The sequence below is a fragment of the Neodiprion virginianus genome, chromosome 7 (genome assembly GCF_021901495.1).
Source record: "Neodiprion virginianus isolate iyNeoVirg1 chromosome 7, iyNeoVirg1.1, whole genome shotgun sequence".
Taxonomy (NCBI): Eukaryota; Metazoa; Arthropoda; class Insecta; order Hymenoptera; family Diprionidae; genus Neodiprion; species Neodiprion virginianus.
The window spans coordinates 21674835-21694979 of NC_060883.1; the positions used below are offsets into that span (position 1 = coordinate 21674835).

Genomic DNA, 20145 nt, shown 5'->3' on the forward strand with positions numbered 1-20145 from the left:
TTCCGTTTCGGAATTGGTTGCAGGTTGTAAAAGTTTTTAATCTTTTTTTTTTTTTTTTCTTTCCTTCTTTCTTTTCTCACTCTTCGCTTAAATATTTTTATGCACACTTCTTTGCATGGGCATATTATTTTTTTCTCATCCTCATTCTCGTCTATGTGAAATATATATTTCTTGTCTTGTAAATCCGCGGTTTCCAGCCATTATACACACACGTTATAAATATCGTATATTATACGACGGATAATCCAGCGGCTCTGTTTTTAGACCTGAAAACCGGAAAAACAGGCCTACGTGTCAGCCTCTTCTCTCCTATAGCCTACGTGACAAAACCACCGTAGCATTTCCACTTCACCTATATTTCAGCGTCGTTTTAGATTACTCTTAGATTGATTATACCCATTATACCTATATGAATATAATAACAACAACGCGTTATACGGATAGAACGATGTAACGACAGATCGGCTTTTAAACTTGGTCTCGGTGAAAATAAATCTTCCGCTGGTTGACCGAAACGTTACGTGAGTAAAAACTCGTACGTGATATAAAAAACTTCTCGGAATTTTCGATGATGGGTAAAACGAAAAATAAATAGTTTTTCATTCGCCAAAGTAACAAATGGGATTCAAAAAAAAAAAAAAAAAGGCAGAACAAAGAGCAATCCTTAGTCTTATCGCTTGCCAATTTACACTGCGAGAAAATTTTAGTTCCGGTTACCGATCAGTCCTTAACTATTCTCATTTTTTACCAAAAAAATTCTAGTATCCGTTACCATTCTTTCAAATTGACGTTAAAGGCTTGTTTAACTAAAAAAGTAGAGTGAAACCTCAGAAACTGATTTCGCGTTGCAATAACCAAAAAAGGATCGACGATAGCGCAAAATGGTTAGGCGTACCTCGTTTTTCGCAATTCCAACAACGTTCAAACAGTTTTTTTTAACGATACCTGTTTTACTGTATTTTTCTAGTTACTGTAACAAATAATATTTTTCAAAGTGTATTTACCGTTTCTGCAGATTTACGCATTCGCAGAATCGTACAGCTGAGAGAGCGCTTTATTATACAACCTATCTCTTATATACCGCGTTCCCGATTCAAATCCCTCCCATACGAGTATTCATTTCACTTAAATACCCAGAGGTATGCGTATTACAACCAGGCTAACCTTATATCTACACACACACGCGTGTAACACGGGCGAGAGAAATGCGTAGAGCACGCAACAAGATCGCGAACAACCCGGTAGTCAAGCCTAGCTTCCTTCGTCTCCGGCTAATGAACTTAATTACTTGTAATATATTCACCTAGGAATTGAATTAGCATACGTGGTTTATGTATATTTTTTTTTTTTTTTATTTTCATTTCTTTTTTTTTACTCACTCACCTCACTCTTCGAATCTATCGTTATTTTCCCACAGAGCTTAAGTCATCGGATTACACGGTTCAACACGGATTTCGAGTCTGAATTCTAGACGTCAGGTTTTGATTTCTTCGGCGCAACTAATAAGAGAAAGAAAAAAAAAAGAAAAAAAAAAATGGTTTTATCAGATAAAGTTTGCTTTTGTAGAAATCAGAACGATATATTGGATTTTTTCTAAAGAATATTATCCATTTTCTCAAACACTTGTTGTAAAAAATAAAAAAGAGAGAGCAAACAAGCTTCAGTTTCGCATTTAAATCAATCTCACCAACAAATGATATTTAACAACAAACTACAAATGCAAATGAAGTGGTAAATCTCCCATCGCATGTTGGTGAAAACTTTTTCCTTGATCTTTTAAACAGGCATCCATATTAGTTGTATGAATCAAAAACTTGACAACTTGTCAACGTAAAAAGTGACGAAAGTAAACATTACGAGTAACAAGTGAAGATTTTGCTTTTTATTCGATGTATAGAATGAAAATTTATTTAAACCAAAAAAAAGAAATGTTCTCTTTGACTTCCGGTATTCGTTAATACCTGATCACAGTTAAACTTTGCCTGCATCGATTCCTCACCGTTATAATATTATTACACACTATTAATCTTCCTTCAGTACAAATTTCTGTTCTTTTTATCTCACCTTTGAACTACGAGATTCAATTATTTCCACCCTGCAACACGCAACGAATGAGAAGAACGGTGAAAATATCTATCAACTTATGTTAACGTACCGAGAATCTAACGATCGTCGTAGAGAAATTGGAATTGGAATTCAACATATATACGTACGAGCGATCGTACGTAATCCTTTTCGTTCGTGTATTCGACTCTCAGGAAGTTGCAGGTTGCGTGACGTCGCGGAGTTAATTATCGGATTCTTTCATTTCGGTTAATTGATCGCTAGCCTAGATTATGTAGTGTGCGATCAGCTGTATTTCCTTATCATGAACGACGCCGAACCGCGTATATCTTGCTGACAAATTGCTCATCGTGAGGTCGGTTCGAGGAGGAATTGGTTCACCGTGTTATCGAGCTTGCGGGCAGAAGCTTTTTCCCACCTTCGAACACTTGCTTTTTTTTCTTCTTCCTCTTCCTCTTACCGCCCCTCCTTCCTCCTCCAATAATTATCTCTCCCCTTTTTTCCCATCCAGTTGACAGAGAGAAACGCGTTTCTACTCATCTGTCTTTTTACACTGACTTAGGTAACGATTTCCCGGTGATTGGTTACGATAATAAAGAACGTACAGGCATATTACAAGATATTGTTTCTTCCTCCATCCCGAATATCAAACCATATTTTACAGCTCAGTAAAGAATCTCAAGGGATAATTGGTATTGTAAAACTTTGCGTAAATATCTCTTCATCGATAATTTAGAAATTATTTATTAGTCGTATTATAGAACAATTGTCAAAAGTTTCGTCGAGGTCTCAAGTTCTCAATGATTCGATGTGATTCTTTTGTAAAATTTTAATTTCTTCCAAATGTCTGATAAAAGATTTGAAAAAAAACTAAATGGTAGCGCCAATTTGATTCGTTCGTTGATCAAAATATTCATTTTACTCAAAAACGAGTGGAACAACGATATTTAAATCACTGCGACGTGTTAACAACAAGCGAACACTTGGAATGAAAACAAAAAAATTAAACAAAAAGTATATGCAGCAATAAAATTTGTGACGGCGCAACTTTAGTTTAGTAACAAAAAAAAATACCAAATTGCTATACTAATTTTTTTTTTTTTGAAAAACTTCACCACCACCATTACACACAAATCGAACTATATCGACCCTTGACATCGAGTGAATTTTTATTTCCTTTCTCCTTTCTTCCGGTCAAGTATGTCACCGTATAACCTGAACCTCTTTTACGGAACCTCCGCGATGTTTCGAAAATCCCAAACGCCTTCACTTTTCCCTTCAAGTATTATACATCTCTGACGAATTTTATCTCCTTCTCATTTCCTCGCGTGACGTTTTACCTACACACAAAAAAAACAAAAAAAAAAAATCGATGCGGAATATTCGGCACGATGCTTCCATTCTCGAGAATGGAATCGCCTCCTCCATATTCATCGGCAGTAACATTAACATCTCCGAGAGTCGCGTTTGCGGCTTATATATTGTGTACGTATACCTGCCTACGGGGCATTCCACGCCAATTCGACCTGGGTTTTACCCTTGACCTCTCGGATTTGGTGCGCGATTTTTTCTACGATTGTTATCACTTTGAAAGGTACTGTTCTTTTTTTTTCAACTCAATTCGAATTTTCTACAATTTTTAGAAACCATTTTTTAAAGTTTTTTATTTTTTTTTTCAGAAAAAGATTGAAAACAGTAAGAAGGGAAAATCCGGCTCTAAGCTTGAAAATTTTGATATTGGACGCAGGATTTTTGAAAATATTTTCAAATTTTTAATTTTGGTCGATCGATAAAATCGTTTCTAAAAATTGTATAAGATTCAAATTGCGTCGAAAAAGAGCCAAAAAAAAAAAAAACACAAAAAACCGAGTACCTTTCAAAGTGAGAACAATCGTAGAAAAAATCGCGCGTCAAATCTGAGACGTCAAGGGTAAAACCCAGGTCGAATTGGCGTGGAATGCCCCCTATAATACCTGCAGTACATAAATATTTACACGTATGTGTAAACGTGATATATTATACGTGTTGTAACGTTTACACGTAAGCCTTCTCGCGGTGACAAACGACACGCCTACACCTTAAAATCGCACGACGAATTCAATGGCTCCGGTTTTCAAGGTACCCAAAGTATATTAGCCCAGGATCGGCTCAGCGTGAGACGACAGTTTTTACCCCTCAGGATCTTCGGCCACCCGCCGCGCACCCTGACGTTTTGACTTTTGCAACGGCGACGACGAACGGATGAAAAACCGCGATCGTTTTTCCCGAGAAATGCGAAAACCAACTGACGTTGATTTCACTTTTCATCCCCTCGGTTTTTTCTTTGTTCGTTTCTTTGTTTGTCTCATCCTTTATTTTCCACGACATCGTAACGGGGATGAAAGTAGTTGGGAAATCGTTTTCAAAATACGTGCACGACCTTAGATAAATTAAGTTTTCTTTTTTTTTTTTTTTTTTGGGTTTTTTTTTCGATCAAGAAGATTACGAGTTAGTTACGTACGGTGAATTCAAATATTCTAGATTATGTGCAAAATTTTTCTTCAATATTCTCAACTCTGAAACAGTAGTCTGAATTTTTTTTTTAAAATTTCTTCTTCAACTGGTTTAATTATTCCTTATATTATAAGCCACCTATTTTTCACTCTCGTCGAAAAATTCTCAGTAACTGTATTCATTTTTCCAAACATTTGAAGACCGGGTCCGTAACGAGGAAAGATTTTTTTTATTTTTTTTTTTTTTTATACAACCGTTTCGGCGCTTACAATTTTTCTCATCAACCGTAACGTTATTTAAACGGTCCTTAAAATTTCCGAAAGAATTCTCAAAACTTGTGTATTTCACTTGGAACATTTTCAGACCGGCATCGTTATGAAGTTGATGAAAAAATAAAAAAAGTTTAACGTGTCAAAAAAATAAACAAAAATCGCTGCATAAAGGAATCTGTCTAGAAACGTTTTGAGTGAAAAAATCAGCAATTAAATAAAAATTAAGACATCTTAAGCAGAAAATTTCATCGCGTGGTTCTGACACTTAATTATTATATTACGACAGAAGGTCGGCACGTGCTCGTTGTTAAGCATACGTTGCATGCACGCTAGATATTGTAACATTATACAGAAGTTACAGAAGTCAGCACCGTTATACTCGAGTCCTTGCACGGGGTATAAGGTTGCCTTAAACGACTTCGGCGCGTCAATTGACGAGGGTAAAAAACAGTCTCAAGGGTGCTCAATTTTTTGACCATCGGTTCCCCGTCTCCTTTCACACGCGTATTCCTTGTTATTTTCAAATTTCGTAATTTTTTCTTACCAAAGTTTCGTGACGACAAAAGTTAACAATTTTGACGCAAATTCAGAAGAAAGCAAACAAACCAAAAAACTAAATGCTAGACTTTCCGGTATCAGCTAGAAATCTAATTTTCATTTTCTACCTCAAACTGTATTTTGTGGATTTTGGTAAAAAATGAAACTAGTCAACGACTGAGCGGTAACCGGAATTAAAAATCTAAAAATTTCTCTCAGTGTGAGTTTCTCAATCAATATTTTTATTCTTCTTTTTGGTACTCTGGTAATAATTTTCTGGGCGTAACAAATCGACTGAAACCGTTATACGTATTATAAACGGACATCTGCATCGACGTCAGTAGCGAGACGTCATTTGTAATCTTTAAACGTTTGATAATGATACGTTTCAGTGGGGGGCTGTGGCTCGTTAGTCGGTTGAAAAGAGCCCTAAAAATTATTGGGGTCAATCTCTTCGGGCCCCGAATCGGGGGACGGACCCTTTTTGCGGTCGCGGTTGACAGGCCTGTGATTTTACCTGTCTCGAAATATCAGGGCAACGCCTATCCGTATACCTGAGCTAAACGATATTCGAATTTGAGTTTAAACAGCGTGTCTGTAAGGGTCGTTCTATACCAGGGGGATGCTGATTGTGAAATACCGCTCTCTCGGCTAAGTTTGTTGTATACTTTGTTATAGTTTGTTTAAGATTTGCAGTCCTTTATCCGTATTTATTTATTTTTTTTTTTTTCGTTTTTCGTCTCAACTCGGAATCTATTGTAAATTTTTCACGATCCTTTTTATCTACTATTTGGGCGGAACAACTTTTGCCCTTTGTACATTTTTCACCGCGGAGTATCAGCTTCCTTTCTGTATGAATGAAAATTCTTTCAACGGGCTTTTAGAGATATTCGAAATATAGGAAATTTGAGATCCCGAAGTGATACGTAATGTTATTTCACACTGTTGGGGACACGAATGAAATTTGATCTGTAGTTTCGTTTCGTGTCGCAAAAAATGGCCACTCGGGGGGGGGGGGTAAATATTGAGAAGAAAAATCGGCCCGATGAAAGTGAAATTCGACGTAAAAGATAAAAATCATAAGATATAAGGAAAGAAATAATATGATAAAGATGAAAATTTATTGGAAATTGAAAGCGTTGAGGGTGAAGAAGATTGAATATTTTTCGGAAGTCGCGATACGCTGCAAAAACCAAAAAAAAAAAAAAAAAAAAAAATGGTAACATCGATTAATCGATAATTATAAAAACTCGAAATTAATTGTCTCGGTCATTGAAATTATATTTGAATGAACGATTCTAATTTCCCGTGGAACTCAAAAAATCAAATGAAATTACAAGTGCACTAAAATCAAGAGAAACAGTAGAAGGAGAAATAAGTTTGAGACAAAAAAAAAAAAAAAAAAAGAAAGAAAAATGACTCGATCAGCAGAGAGAGCGTTTGATGATTGATCGCGAGTGTGTGAAAAATTGTTTTAAAATTTTCTTTTCGCTAATTTTTATAAATTGTACCGAACTTGTTACTTATTACTGCGATTGTTTTTTTTTTTTTTCAAGATTTATTCTTACCTCACTCGCTCTCACGTTGCGAAGGTATTTTCGCTTTTTTGTTTCAAGGCGCAAATCCTCCCCGAGACTCGGTGAAGATCGAGTGATTATTGTCCGGAGAACTTTCTCGTCGTTGTTCCCCGTGGCAAATACGCCCGAGCTAAACACGGGTTTTATTACTCTCCCGTATCCTTACAAGGATATTTTATCTCATTATCATCCACCCACAAGATTCTCGACTGGCCTCCACGTTATGACACCATAACCGCAGTAATACTCTGGCATCACTTCGCCTCCATATACCTATACATAAACAAATTGCAAACGTTATTCTCTTTCTCTTTTTACTTCATTATATTCAACTTTACGGAGGTCGGTTGGCCAGGCTTGATAATAACATATTTTTTTATTTATTTATTTATTTTATAAGTTCAACGGGAATTGAACCCTTTTACAGAGACAACAAATATCGTAATCACTATGTCATCATATACAAAAACATGTAACATAAAATAAGAATATAACGACATTCGAAATAATAATAATAATAATAATAATAATAATAATAATAATAATAATAATAATAATAACAATAATAATGACAATAACATTTCAAATAAAATTGTATCAACTTCCAATCTTCGATTACACGATTCTTGTACGATTTACGAAGGTTAAAAATCAGGAAAATTTTCCTCCAGGCAGTCTTTTTCGCTGACGCAGAATATTTTTGCTATCATTCCTTTTTTTTTTCCCCCTCTAGATTCTGTCATTGAAAAAAAATCGCCGGTATACTTTTTTTTTTTTTTATTAGCGCGTTCAAATCTCCGTTTCAACGTAATTCGCACGTGGGCGAAACTAATTTCGGTTCGGATGTAACGCGTATAAACGAAATCGGAGCTTAATTTCATCCACTTAAAGAGCGAAGCTTGATTTACATGGCGCCCCATCTCGCCAATCTGCATATAAATTTTTGGCCTTTCACTCTCCCGCCCTTTCATTCTTTATTTCACTTTTTCTCTCCTTTCCCGGTTGAATATTCAAATTTTTAACAGCTGTCAGTTCGCCGAGTTTTATGCAATAGCGAAACGCGTTCGTAACGTAACCTCATATCCGTAGTAATATGACACGCGCGTGGGCTTTTTTACAGCTGAAAACGTACGCGTGCCGTATATGCGGGATTTTTCGATATGATATCGGATCAATTATTTGCTACGTAATTGATCGTTCGTAAAATAATTGTGTTCGTTGACTTGTTGAGAAAAAAATTGAGTGATCAACGAAATTTATCATCGGAAAACTGTTGGATAAAAATGATGAAAAATAAAACGATTCAGAACAGAATTTTTTTCGTTCCAACAAAAATACCCGATAATAAATTATCGAAAAAGAGTTGGGCTGATAGAGTTAGGCTAATTCCAGAATTTCGATTAGAAAAAAAAAAAAAAAAAAGAAAATAAGAAGAAACTACTGCAAATTTCACGAAAAGTATAATATACTACAATTACTTTTTCAACCGATGCGTAATAATGAATTTTCCAAGTAGCTAAAATTTTCTACGAATTGAATTTCAATTCCGAGCAACAACGTTGTTGAAAATTTTTCCTCTACGATTTTTCGATCCTTGACTCGATATTTCTTGTTTCTTTTTTATTCCTACCTTTTATTTCTCATACAGCGGTTTCCAATCCCGCGAAACTCGGCAATTTGCAATCAGCTCAGTCTTTCGCTTTTCATTTCAACACAACTGAAGCCCAAACGTGCAAACTGCGCTTTAACAAGCTTAGATTTGACAGTTTATCGCCTTCGGGCGTTTACCGCCCGGATTTTGTAATATACGAGTACATCTAAAGCTAGGCACCCATCAACCCCGAGAGAACTTTAATTGCGTAATAATATTATTTCAGCATCGGGTTAGAATTGCTCCCGCATTCCTGTTGAGTAGGTCATGGATGATTGTTATTATTGTTATAACTTTGCCGCTCCGCTCTTCGCTTTACGTATTTATTATATCACACTTATATATATATACATACATACAGACATGTATATAACGATGCTACGAGTGTAAAAATACCGACCGCATTATTTTTGCCGATGATTAGAAGCGTTCACCCTTATTCCCAAACTCCTCGACAGTTCTGCCAAATATCCAAAGCTAACAATAATTCGTATGTTATTATATTTTTATCCAATACCCGAGGCGTACGTGCGAACGGTTTTAAATTCCTGCGAATTAGATTTTTCTACACTGAGAGAAATTTTTGGTTACGATTACCGCTCAGTCCTTAACTATTTTCATTTTTTACCACGATCGACAAAATGTAGTTCTAGGTAGAGAATGGTAATTAGTCTTCTAGCTGTTACCGGAAAGTCTAGTATTCGTTGCTATTCTTTCTCATTACGAACACTGTTGCTATATTTTCTTGCAACTGTTGCGAAAATTTAACGCTCGTGCAACGATAAATTGACTTTAAAGCCTTGTTTAACTAAAAAAGTAGAGTAAACCGAAGAAACTGATTCTGCGTTGCAATAACCAAAAAAGGATCGACAATAGCGCAAAATGTTTAAGCGTACCTCGTTTTTCGTAATTCCAACAATATTCAAACACTTTTTTTTAACGATACCTGTTTTATTGAATTTTTCTAGTTACTGTAACAAATGAAATTTTTCTCAGTGTACATCAAAATTCTACCGGGATTGGGAAAAACCGGCCGTTCATTTTTCTACGTATCGTTTATATATACTAATCTTCATACTTCACGGTTACTAAGTATAAAAAAAAAAAAAAAAAAAAGAAGTATAAATCAAAACACCAAGTTCCATTATCGTTATGGTATTCATTAGCGATGATTAAGCTTGTCTATTGTATTTTCAGTCTGATGTCTACTTATATAATATACATATATGTATACATATAGATACAATTTGGCGCTCATGTTATACGTTTGAAAACTGAGACGGATACGTGACAATTCCGCGTTTCCAGTGAGGTGAGAAAGAGAGAGAGAGAGAGAAAAAGAGGGAGTAAAATATCAAGAGAGACCTCGACCTACCACAATTGAATGGTACGATATTATTTATTGCGTGTCGTTATCAGGCTACGAAAATTACGATACAAACTAGGATATCCTCGTTAATGTTATTTAGATAAGAAGCGGGAATAGCTTGAAAACTTTTCCTTCGATAGTGTTCACCGTTTTAAAAAACCACGTTTCGAGAGAAATGTTAAAAAAAAAAAAAGAAAATGCGAATCAAAAGAAACGCTTGAAAATTTACTTTATCTTCCTAATTAGCGCTTTGATTTGACAACAAAAAAAAAAAAAAATCAGACCGATTTGGTGTATTGTAACCATCGAAAAAAAAAAAAAAATTTTTACCCGTTACACTGGAATTATCCTTTAACTGAAAAATCTATACGAATATGTGTATTTAGGATTCTACATTTTTCCTCTTTAACTTATCCGACTTCTGTTATTTTATTTATATCTACCTGACAAAAAAATTAAAAAATCAGAAAGAACGAGCGGAGGCATCGAGTCGGAAGAAAAGTGGGGAGGAAGTCGAGAACAGCTCATTTAAATTATTATACATTCGAAATTGCGTAAGTCGATTTTCAGGCTCGTCTCTAATTCTCCAACATACACTCCAGGCCATTAACTGTACTGATTAAATTGCGTCCGTGTGAACTTAAAGATTTCTTGATGATCCTTGAAAATGATACTCTTCATTCTAATAACCAGCCAGAATATCTTCAGGGTATGTTTTATCTCTCTCTTTTTCTCTCTCTCTCTCTGTCTATCATTTTTTCAGTCAAAATTGATCGACATCGCATTTCGGAATTGTAGAAAAAATATTTCCATTCTATCGATACGTGAAAGATTGTTAACAAAAAATTAGAGCCTCACTAATAAATATTTTCCAGCGATAAAATTCGAAGGAAATAAAATTCAAAACCTCTCATTTGAACTTTGTCAGATACTCAAAATTACGAGAGAAAAAAATTCAGTTTTAGGTTATTGGTTGAAAATTTTGTAGATTGTTTAAAAAAAATCGTCGTTATAAATTATGCAAGATACAATGAAGTGTGGAAACGGGATGAGAAATTTTATTTTCCACACCTTGCCAGAGACGCAACAATAATACCATTTGTCTGAGGCACAGGAAATGGAATCTAGACACGAATTAGCGATTAGAAAGACGCGGACCGTTTAGAATTCAAATGAATTCAGAGTAGCGGGCTAATTCAGCCTCCAGACTCGACTAGTTAATTCGTTCGATTTCAAACCAGCGGGCTCGCTTGCTGCTTGAAATTTTCCTCCAGGCATTTTTTTTTTTTTTTTTGGTGGCCTATAAATTAAGAACTACAGATTCGTGATAGATAAACGTGAGAATCTTTCAATGGTTCGAGTCTATCTTTCCTGCATCATTGTGCGTAACACAGAATTGAGAATCAGGTGAAAACAAACGGATTGGTACATTTTACACTGAACTGCGGTGGGAATTTTACGTCGACTCATTAGAGCCTATCTGATTGAATTTTTCCTCGTATTTTGCCAGATTTTTTTGATGCTTTGATTCTTTCGCTGATCCTTTTACAGTTTAAAAGCCTGTTGATTGTGTTTAGTCGATTCTTTTTTACTGCTTGCGAAGCTTTTCTTATTAACTCGTGCACGATGACGTTGATTAATGTCTTCGTCTAATCCGATCACTTTATAATTTTAACTTTTAGAATCTTTTACGAAGCTAATTGAGTGAGGAATTCACCGAGTACGCTTCATTCGACGAAATGTGAAAAAAACAAAAATCTTACTTTGGCTTGGAAATGGTAAAAGAGTTTAGGGTTCATCCGTGAAACGATTGAGGATTTTAATGCGTTTTTTCCTTTTGGAATTTTACAACCTTTATGAATTCGTAATTATGCAAATCTGCGAAACTTTCGAGACGAAGCTGATTGGCAAAGTTACTTTACTATGCGTAATTCTTAGATGGAATAATTTTACGAAAGCAAATCAAGGCGGATTACGATCTTCAATTTTTTCATATATCTTTTGCGCTATTGCCACGGATTGAACAACCGAACAAGACGAAATTGATTTTTTATTCGAATTTAAAGAGTTCAAGTTTTTAGATAACTATAATCAATATCAGTATCGAAACAGCTGTGAGTCAAGAGGCTATTTACTTACAGATTAAGTCACAGACGATTTCAAATCGTTTAAAAGTGATTTCAAACTTTTTCAAACCGTCTCAGACTGATTCAAACTAATTTCAAGCAGTTTTCAACGATTTTAAGCGGTTTCTAAATGACTCCGAACATATTCAGACTAATTCAAAGTGGTTCAAATGATTTCTAACTGGTTTCAAACCACTTTAAAGGGGTTCAGTACGATTACAAACGGTTACAAACTAATTTCAAGTAGTTTCAAACTATGTCAAGAATTTCAAAATAGATCCAAATAAATTTCGACCAAATGAAATTGTTTTAAATGTTTTCGAAGTAGTTTAAACTATTTTCAAGAGATTTCAGAATGATTAAAAACGGTTTGAAACAAATTTCAATGATTTTTAGTTGATTTCAAGCAGTTCAGAAATAATTTCGAATAGTTTCAAACTGATTCAAGGTATTCCAAACAATTTCATATTAGTTTCAATTGGTTCTAAATTGATTCTCGGCAACTTCCGAATGATCGTAAACGAATTGAAGGAACTTTGCACGATTTCTGAGCGGTTCTAACCGAACCTGGTTTGCGATTTCTATGAATAAATATTGCACGCATGATAATAATAATTCCTGAAAAATCGGAAGGATCATTAATACAAAACGGCGAGCTCGAACGCAAGATTGATGACACTTCGTCGAAGCGTAATACCTGTTCTCTCTCCTAACGAAGATTAATTCCGCAAGGAGGAATGCTCTGTCTTACTCGACGGAGTGCAGTTACCTATACTATATGTAACTTGTCTCTCCTTCTCTCTAGCTCTTCGTCTCTTTCTTTCTCCGAGAATAGACTTACGACTACCGCTCGATCGGTGCATTCGGGCAAATACAAGCTGCGGCGTATCGACGCGGAATTGCATCTCTGCATCCGCCTGGACGTCTCTCTCTCTCTCTCTCTCTCTCTCTTTCTCTTTTATGCCTAGATATTCAACGGCGACGCCTCCTCGTTCTTCCGATCCGCTGCGCAGCCATTCAGATCCTGAATAGAGATAATCAGTGAAGCAAATTGTTGCAGAATCAGCGCGTGGATTTATGCTCGGTGGATTATTATTATCGTAGATGTTTTACTTTTATTATCACCTCAACGCCGCTACGCAGGTAGCACGGTGACAAATTTTTAATTCTCGTCTATTTCTCATCTTATTTTACAGAAATCGAAGCCCAAGAAGCGTGCAAATGGTTGAGAGCCGCTGGATTCCCTCAATATGCTCAGATGTACGAAGGTGAGTCAATTTTTTTTTTTTTTTCTTCTCTCTATTCGTCTTCTTCTTTCTCACTTCTCACTTATTTTCTTTCTTTCAACTTGTTTATCAGATTTTAAAGGTCACGCCTTGCCGCTTCGGGTTACTATGGATATATGTTTTACAATAATTGTACTCTAACACTGTATATATACATAACGTTATATTCGAATACAACAATTTGACGGTCGATGTTGAGAAAAATAGCCAACTATTTTTGGCTCTGTCTCATACCACACATGCACACCCATATATCCGTGTGACGTATATTCTACATTGCCATTTTTTTTTTTTTTTTCTATTCACCGTATAAAAATATATTTAATTTGTAGTTTTCGGTTTTTCTATTACTATGAAAATGTGAAGAGATAGAAAAAAAGATAAGTTTCAAACGATGATTTCTCCGACACTCACCAACTTTTTACACTGACACTTTACACTTTGATTTTTAAATTTGTTTGTCCACTAGTTACGTAACTCGTATAAGCATATAACGTTACAATCTTTAATTATGGTCAGATTTTCTTAATAAGGAATGTATTTTGATGTATCCTATATACTTTGTATACACGCGTTACGTTACGTAATGCAGCACAGTCACGAGTTTTGCATTGTCTGTTTGTAATATTCAAGATTTCGACGGTGAACGATACGTCTTGAAAGATTCTAATACATACATGCACGTGGTGAAAAAGCAGAACGTAGAGGAGAAAGAAAGAGAGAAAAAAAAAAAGAAAAAAAAAACGACAGGAATCAAACAAATTAACAATAATCGTGTTCCACTTATTATTCTACAGATAGCATCGCGGTTGCGTAATATAGAATTTTATAAATCGTGAATCGATGCGAGAATAATTTAACTACACGTCATCGTTCGGACTTTGATACGATACGTTATTTTTCGCGTATCAAAAATAAACAAATAAAAACAGAAGTGAGAGAGAACAAGAAAAAAATTTATTCGACAATTAACAACGACTCTAATTTCGACTGAAGAAAAATTATTCAAACGAATCGTAATTGTTTCCTCTTTCTTTGTAGTTTCTTCTTCTTCTTCTTCTTCTTTTTCTGATTATTTTCTTACATTAAATTGTATTCTTAACTCGAAGTTTATACGAAGAAATGGGGAAAGATTACCTTCCGAATTGGTGTTTAAATGAAATTTGAATGGGAATGCGATAGATCAGTCCTAGGAGATAGAAGATCCGAGATTGATCTGAGATTTTTTCCTCTTTCTCCTTCTCTTTTTCTGTCTATCCGTTGACGTCGTCCTCGGAATATCGCCTCGCGAGAATCGACAAGTAGGCAATACAGCTACCCGCTTCGTTTCAATTCCGGGCTCATTTCCATCGACTTTGTTTTCAATTCTTTTCTTCTCCTTCTACTTTTTTATTCTTAATTTTTTTTTTTTTTTATATTTCTTTCATTCGTTTTATCCACGCACTCTCCGCACCGTACAACATTCTTAGGGATACCGGAAGCTCTGGAAATGACATTGTTCTCTTTTTCAAACATCGAGTGAAAATTCTTCGCTCACTCCATGTACCGATATAGCATGAATCATATTTACTCCTCTGCAGGCACGAGGTAAAATATTCCTGGATACTGCGAGCTGCATTATTTGCGTCACACCTTGTCAACTCGCGGTTCGTTTAGCCGGCGTTAAACACGCCAACTTTGATCATTGATCGCGTCGATTAACGATAAGCCAGTTTTTACGCCTCGGCTTTACGTTGCCATTTTTTTATTCCTCTTTTTATATTCTTCTCCTAGGTATACATGCATGGAGAATAGTCCACGCGAACGGTACGAATTGTTACGAAAAATTAAGAACGAAATCGCGAAACGATCTATTTTTCAAAATCTACCCGAAAATGCGGATCGAAATTCGAAAAACGACTTTCGATCGATGAAAATTAGTTTTCAAGCTGTTACCGGAAAGTCTGGTATCCGTTACTATTCTTTCTCACTACGATCACTGTTGCTATACTTTCTTGCAACCGTTGCGAAAATTTAACGCTTGTGCAACGATAAATTGACGTTAAGGCCTTGTTTGACTAAAAAAAGTAGAGTAAACCTCAGAAACTGATTCAGCGTTGCGATAACCAAAAAAGGATCGACGATAGCGCAAAATTTTTAGGCGTACCTAGTTCTTCGTAATCCCAACAATATTCAGACAGTTTTTTCAACGGTACCTGTTTTACTCAATTTTTCAAGTTACTTCAACAAATGAAATTTTTCGCATTGTGCCAAACGTTTTGTAAAATTTTGACATTACCCAACGATCCAAACCGCATCGATGACGATCCGCAGCTTGCAATCACCTTTGCGTCAACAAAATCGCGACGATTGTCAACAGCTTTCGAATCCGCGATCGTATCATCGATTTATTTCGATAAAATTGATCAGCCGCTCGAACGGAGCACGTGGCATATTGCCGAAGCATTTTGTTGCGTTTTATTGTTATACGGGAGGCGCGTTTGGCGCATGTAAAATAATTGCACGCAGGCCTCACGTCGCCCGTCTGCCACGTACAATTGTCAATTGACGTGTCACGAGTCCCTTGACACGTGCATCCCGTATTCTCAATCGCATTGCCAGTATCGCGCGCAATTTATATGCATCGGGAAAACTGCCAGGGCTGCTGCTGCAAGCGTTGATAGATCCCGGACAATGAAATAGGATTAACAACGTCGTATCTTCGACCGCGGTGCAACTGGTGTGTGAATTATTACGTTAAACATAATCTATGAAATGAATTTATATCCGTATATAGAACAGTTTTTGGTGTCAATGCGAAAATTTAGCGACAGAGACAGCGTTACATTGACACGAATAATTGCCAATTGACAGAAAATCGTGTTCTACGTACCGAGAGAAATTTTTAGTTCCGTTTACCGCTCAGACCTTAACTATTTTCATTCCTTGCCACAATCGAAAAATATAATTCTAGGTAGAAAATGAAAATTAGTTTTCTAGCTGTTAACGGAAAGTCTAGAATCCGTTACTACTATTTCTCACTACGATCGCTGTTGCTATATTTTATTGTAACCGTTGCAAAAATTTAATGCTCGTGCAAGAATAAATTGACGTTAAAGCCTTAACAAATAAAATTTTTCTCAGCGATGTATAATTTCGCGCTAGAATATTTTTACACAGTGTGCAGATATCGTAGATAATTTTATCACGCGTTTTAAAAGGTGAGGGAATTCGTTTTTCGGGATAAAAAAAAAAAAAAAAAAAAAAAAAGACACATGTGTAAAATCGACGATAATCGATCGGAATAATTGATTCAGCTTCGTATCTTATTTTTAGCCGATCGCGATAAGTTGGGATTGTTTATTTCTAATCGATTGGGAAATCGATCGAGGCACGAGGCATCTGGGCAATGCGTTTCGGATATGTTCTACGTACGTACATGTAGAAACAGGTAATATCGTAACATAACTACCAACTCGGCTCGAAACGTGAATGCGTTACGTCGCTTTTTTGGGTTAAGGTTAAATCGCGTCCCGCGGATTTCCGGACGGAAAACAGATACTGTTTATAATATATACATGTGTACGTTATATGCATTGTATACATATATATTTATTTATATCGTGTTTGCGTCTTATTGGCCACCCGAGGCTTACCTGCGCCCCTATTTTCGGAAGACCTCGAAAGTCCCACGATCGCATCTTATTACTATCGGATCTCGAATCATTGCATGCCATTTAATTCGGTCGTTTGGAGAAAAATTTCACTGCATTGTACAGTCATTTTATAAAAACTCCGCAGCAGGGTTTTTACTACAAATTGTCAAATATAATCGGTGCTGTTGTAAATGATATCATTTAAAATTTTCTCGCATATTTTCCACCATCTATCATCAAAAAATAAATAAATAAATGAATACGAAAGAAGCATCCTACAATCCCGAATCGTATAATATTTTTTTGCATGCATTGAATTTTTTTTTTTTTTTTTATAATAATAAGAACACGCTTAGATTTTCACCTCTCATTATTTTCGGAAATTTCTCTTCCATCGATATAACTGCAGTGATGAGTCTTGAGCTGTGGATTTATTTCCAGTTAGATAGACACGCTGGATTTATCAATGACTCTCACGCTTGTATAAATTTTCTAAATCCACCCGATAAGAGATTTAACTCGTTTCATTGATCGATAAGATATCTCACCTCGTCTATTTGTAATCTATTACTTGTACCTCTATCACCAAGTTATTTCTAATTTTACTTCATTTATTGATCCCGTTTCTCGGTTAACTTTCTATCAAAACTCGAGGAAAGTGAAATTGAAAAAAAAAAAAAAAAAAAAACTGTATACATATACAAATATAAAACTACCGTTGACAAAAATGAATCATCCTTAAAGAAATGGTGCTAAATATAGTTTATATTAAATTGTTTCCAACGTACGTATACCTGCATATATTTTTCCGTATTTTTGGCGACACTTGTCTTTTTTTTCTCCGTTTAAATATATTTGCACCAGCGGCGGCAGCAGCAGAACAGCAACATATTGTATTTGTTATTACGTCCAACGCTTGAAGACAATTATCTATGGCGCACAAATAGAACGAGCGAGCGAATTTACAACGCTGGGGTGAAAAAAGAGAACATCAAATAAGCAAAAACATTACCATTTTTAATGCCTAAAATTATTTTATTTTTAAACTCGTCTGCACTTATAATTATATATATTCATACATTTTTTTTACCTGCGTATATTATAACATCACGAATACAAACGGCTATTTATTCGCGCCGCCAATCATAACGCAAATGACATTGGACAGTTTTTTTTTTATCTTTATTATGTCATTTGAAAAAAATAAGTGTTTTTTTTTTTTTTTTTTTTTTTTTTTTTTTTATCGTTTTATCGATCTTGTAGATATTTTAGATCAGAAAAAAAGAAAAAAATAAGACCAAGATGTCTATGATAGAACGGGTTTTCCACCACGTATCGGTTACATAAAGCAATTTTTATTACCCTCCTAGACTTTCGTCTGTTTGGCAGTGACGTTAATCAGTGCAGACTGTAAATCGGATACTAGGCCAAGGCCAAAGTTCGCATCGTTCGATCGATAGATCGTAGCCTGGCAAACTGGTGTTTTTTTTTTCTTTTTTTTTTTTTAAATCTCTGCAGGGAATCGAATATGGTTGTTTCTTTTTCTGTCGGAGTTGAGTTGAATTTTGCTGAACACACGACTCGAGAGCCAGATCGGGAATTTCGTTTATACCGCGTAAAAATTCCTCGGCGAAAATTTGATACGTGGAAAATGTGGTGATTATTATTTTCGCCAAAATGAAGCCCGGAGTTTACTCGTTTATTTAAAACGCTGTACCCGCATGTAACGTACATTGTTGCATGTTTATGAATAAACATTCACAAACCGGGTAGAAACGGAATTAGCGTGTGTATATGTATATATATATATGTATGTATTTTGGAAAATAACAATCTTCAGACACTTTGTCGCCGTTGTCATTAGTTTGTCAACGCCGCCGGTGGAACAGCTGATGCTGCTGCTTAAATACGCGCGGTTCGCATGTTTAATATAATTGAATGTTTGAAAGAAGAATCTTTTTTTCATTCTCGGATTTTCCCATTTTCCTCCATTACCTTTTCTCTTTCTTGCAAGCACGTTTCTCGGAACAGCAATTTCCGAAATGTATGTATCCTTCTTTTATTACACGAGACACTTTAATTTCGTCGTTCCACGTTGTGGGTAAATGTGCGAAAAGTTTTTTTTCCTCCAGCAAATGTGGAAATTTTTTTTTTTTTTGTTTTTTATTTCTTTATTTATTTATTTATTTTTTTTTTCATCTCCGCAGTACGACACCATTTCCACGAATAAATCAAAGAAACGAGGGACGGGAAAAAAATTTCTTGTATTTCCCAAAAAGAAAAAATATTGTACGTATACGATTTTTATTTTTATTCTTTCGGTATCACAATTCTCAGGCCTGACATACGCGCGCACACACACACACACACATGTATCGTCAGGTGCGATAATCTTTGAAAATAACAAAATTTCGGTCGTCTGGCTGTTGAGGGGAATAATATAATCTGTGAAATAAATTTAACCTCTTTTCGTTTCTTTTTTTATCCTCCACGCGACGGTACGCATCGGTTAGCGTATTCTCTTCTCTCATCTCATCTCATCTCCTCTCCTCTCCTCTCCTATCCTTCCCAGTTCTCTGATCCCTCTTCATCTTCTTCTTCTTCTTCTTCTTCATCTTCTTCTTCTTCTTCTTCTTCTTCTTCTTCCTCTTCCTCTTCTTCAAAGATTTATCTCCGTCGTCCAGAAATCAACCGCGAAGATCGTCGCGCGCGTCATTAAAAACCCGAAATAAGAGGGGGGAAAAAAAAAAAAAAAAAATTGGAAAAAAACGAGCAACCCCGCGAAGACCGGAATAAAAAACAGAACGACTCGTTCACTTGTTGGCTAATTTATTACAGAGAAGAAATTTCTTCCATCCGGTTATCCTCTTGCTCGCTGCAGACTGTTTGACGCCACGGTTAGCAGCGATTCTCTTGTGCAGCAGCATGCTGATACATATATATTTATAAGTATACATACATATATATATATACACACACACACACACACACACATATATATATATATATATATATATATATATATATATATATATATATATAAATCCCTGGGGACAAAAAAAAAAATGGCGAGTTTAAATTCGATGATGAAATTTATACGCAGGTCTGAATTAGAGCGAGGGCTCGCTGTGTATA

General features: G+C 35.6%; 1 protein-coding gene across 5 annotated transcripts in view; it reads left to right on the plus strand.

Annotated features, from left to right (window-relative positions):
- Positions 1-20145, plus strand: part of LOC124308398 (uncharacterized) — a 142394-nt gene that overhangs the window by 101362 nt on the left and 20887 nt on the right. For 4 of the 5 annotated variants that reach the window (XM_046771079.1, XM_046771081.1, XM_046771078.1 and 1 more), the window contains exon 10: positions 13286-13357. The exons of the other annotated variant lie outside the window; for it this stretch is intronic. In XM_046771079.1, the coding sequence (XP_046627035.1) occupies positions 13286-13357 (72 nt within the window). The remainder of the gene's footprint in view (positions 1-13285; positions 13358-20145) is intronic. 5 annotated transcript variants of the gene reach the window in all.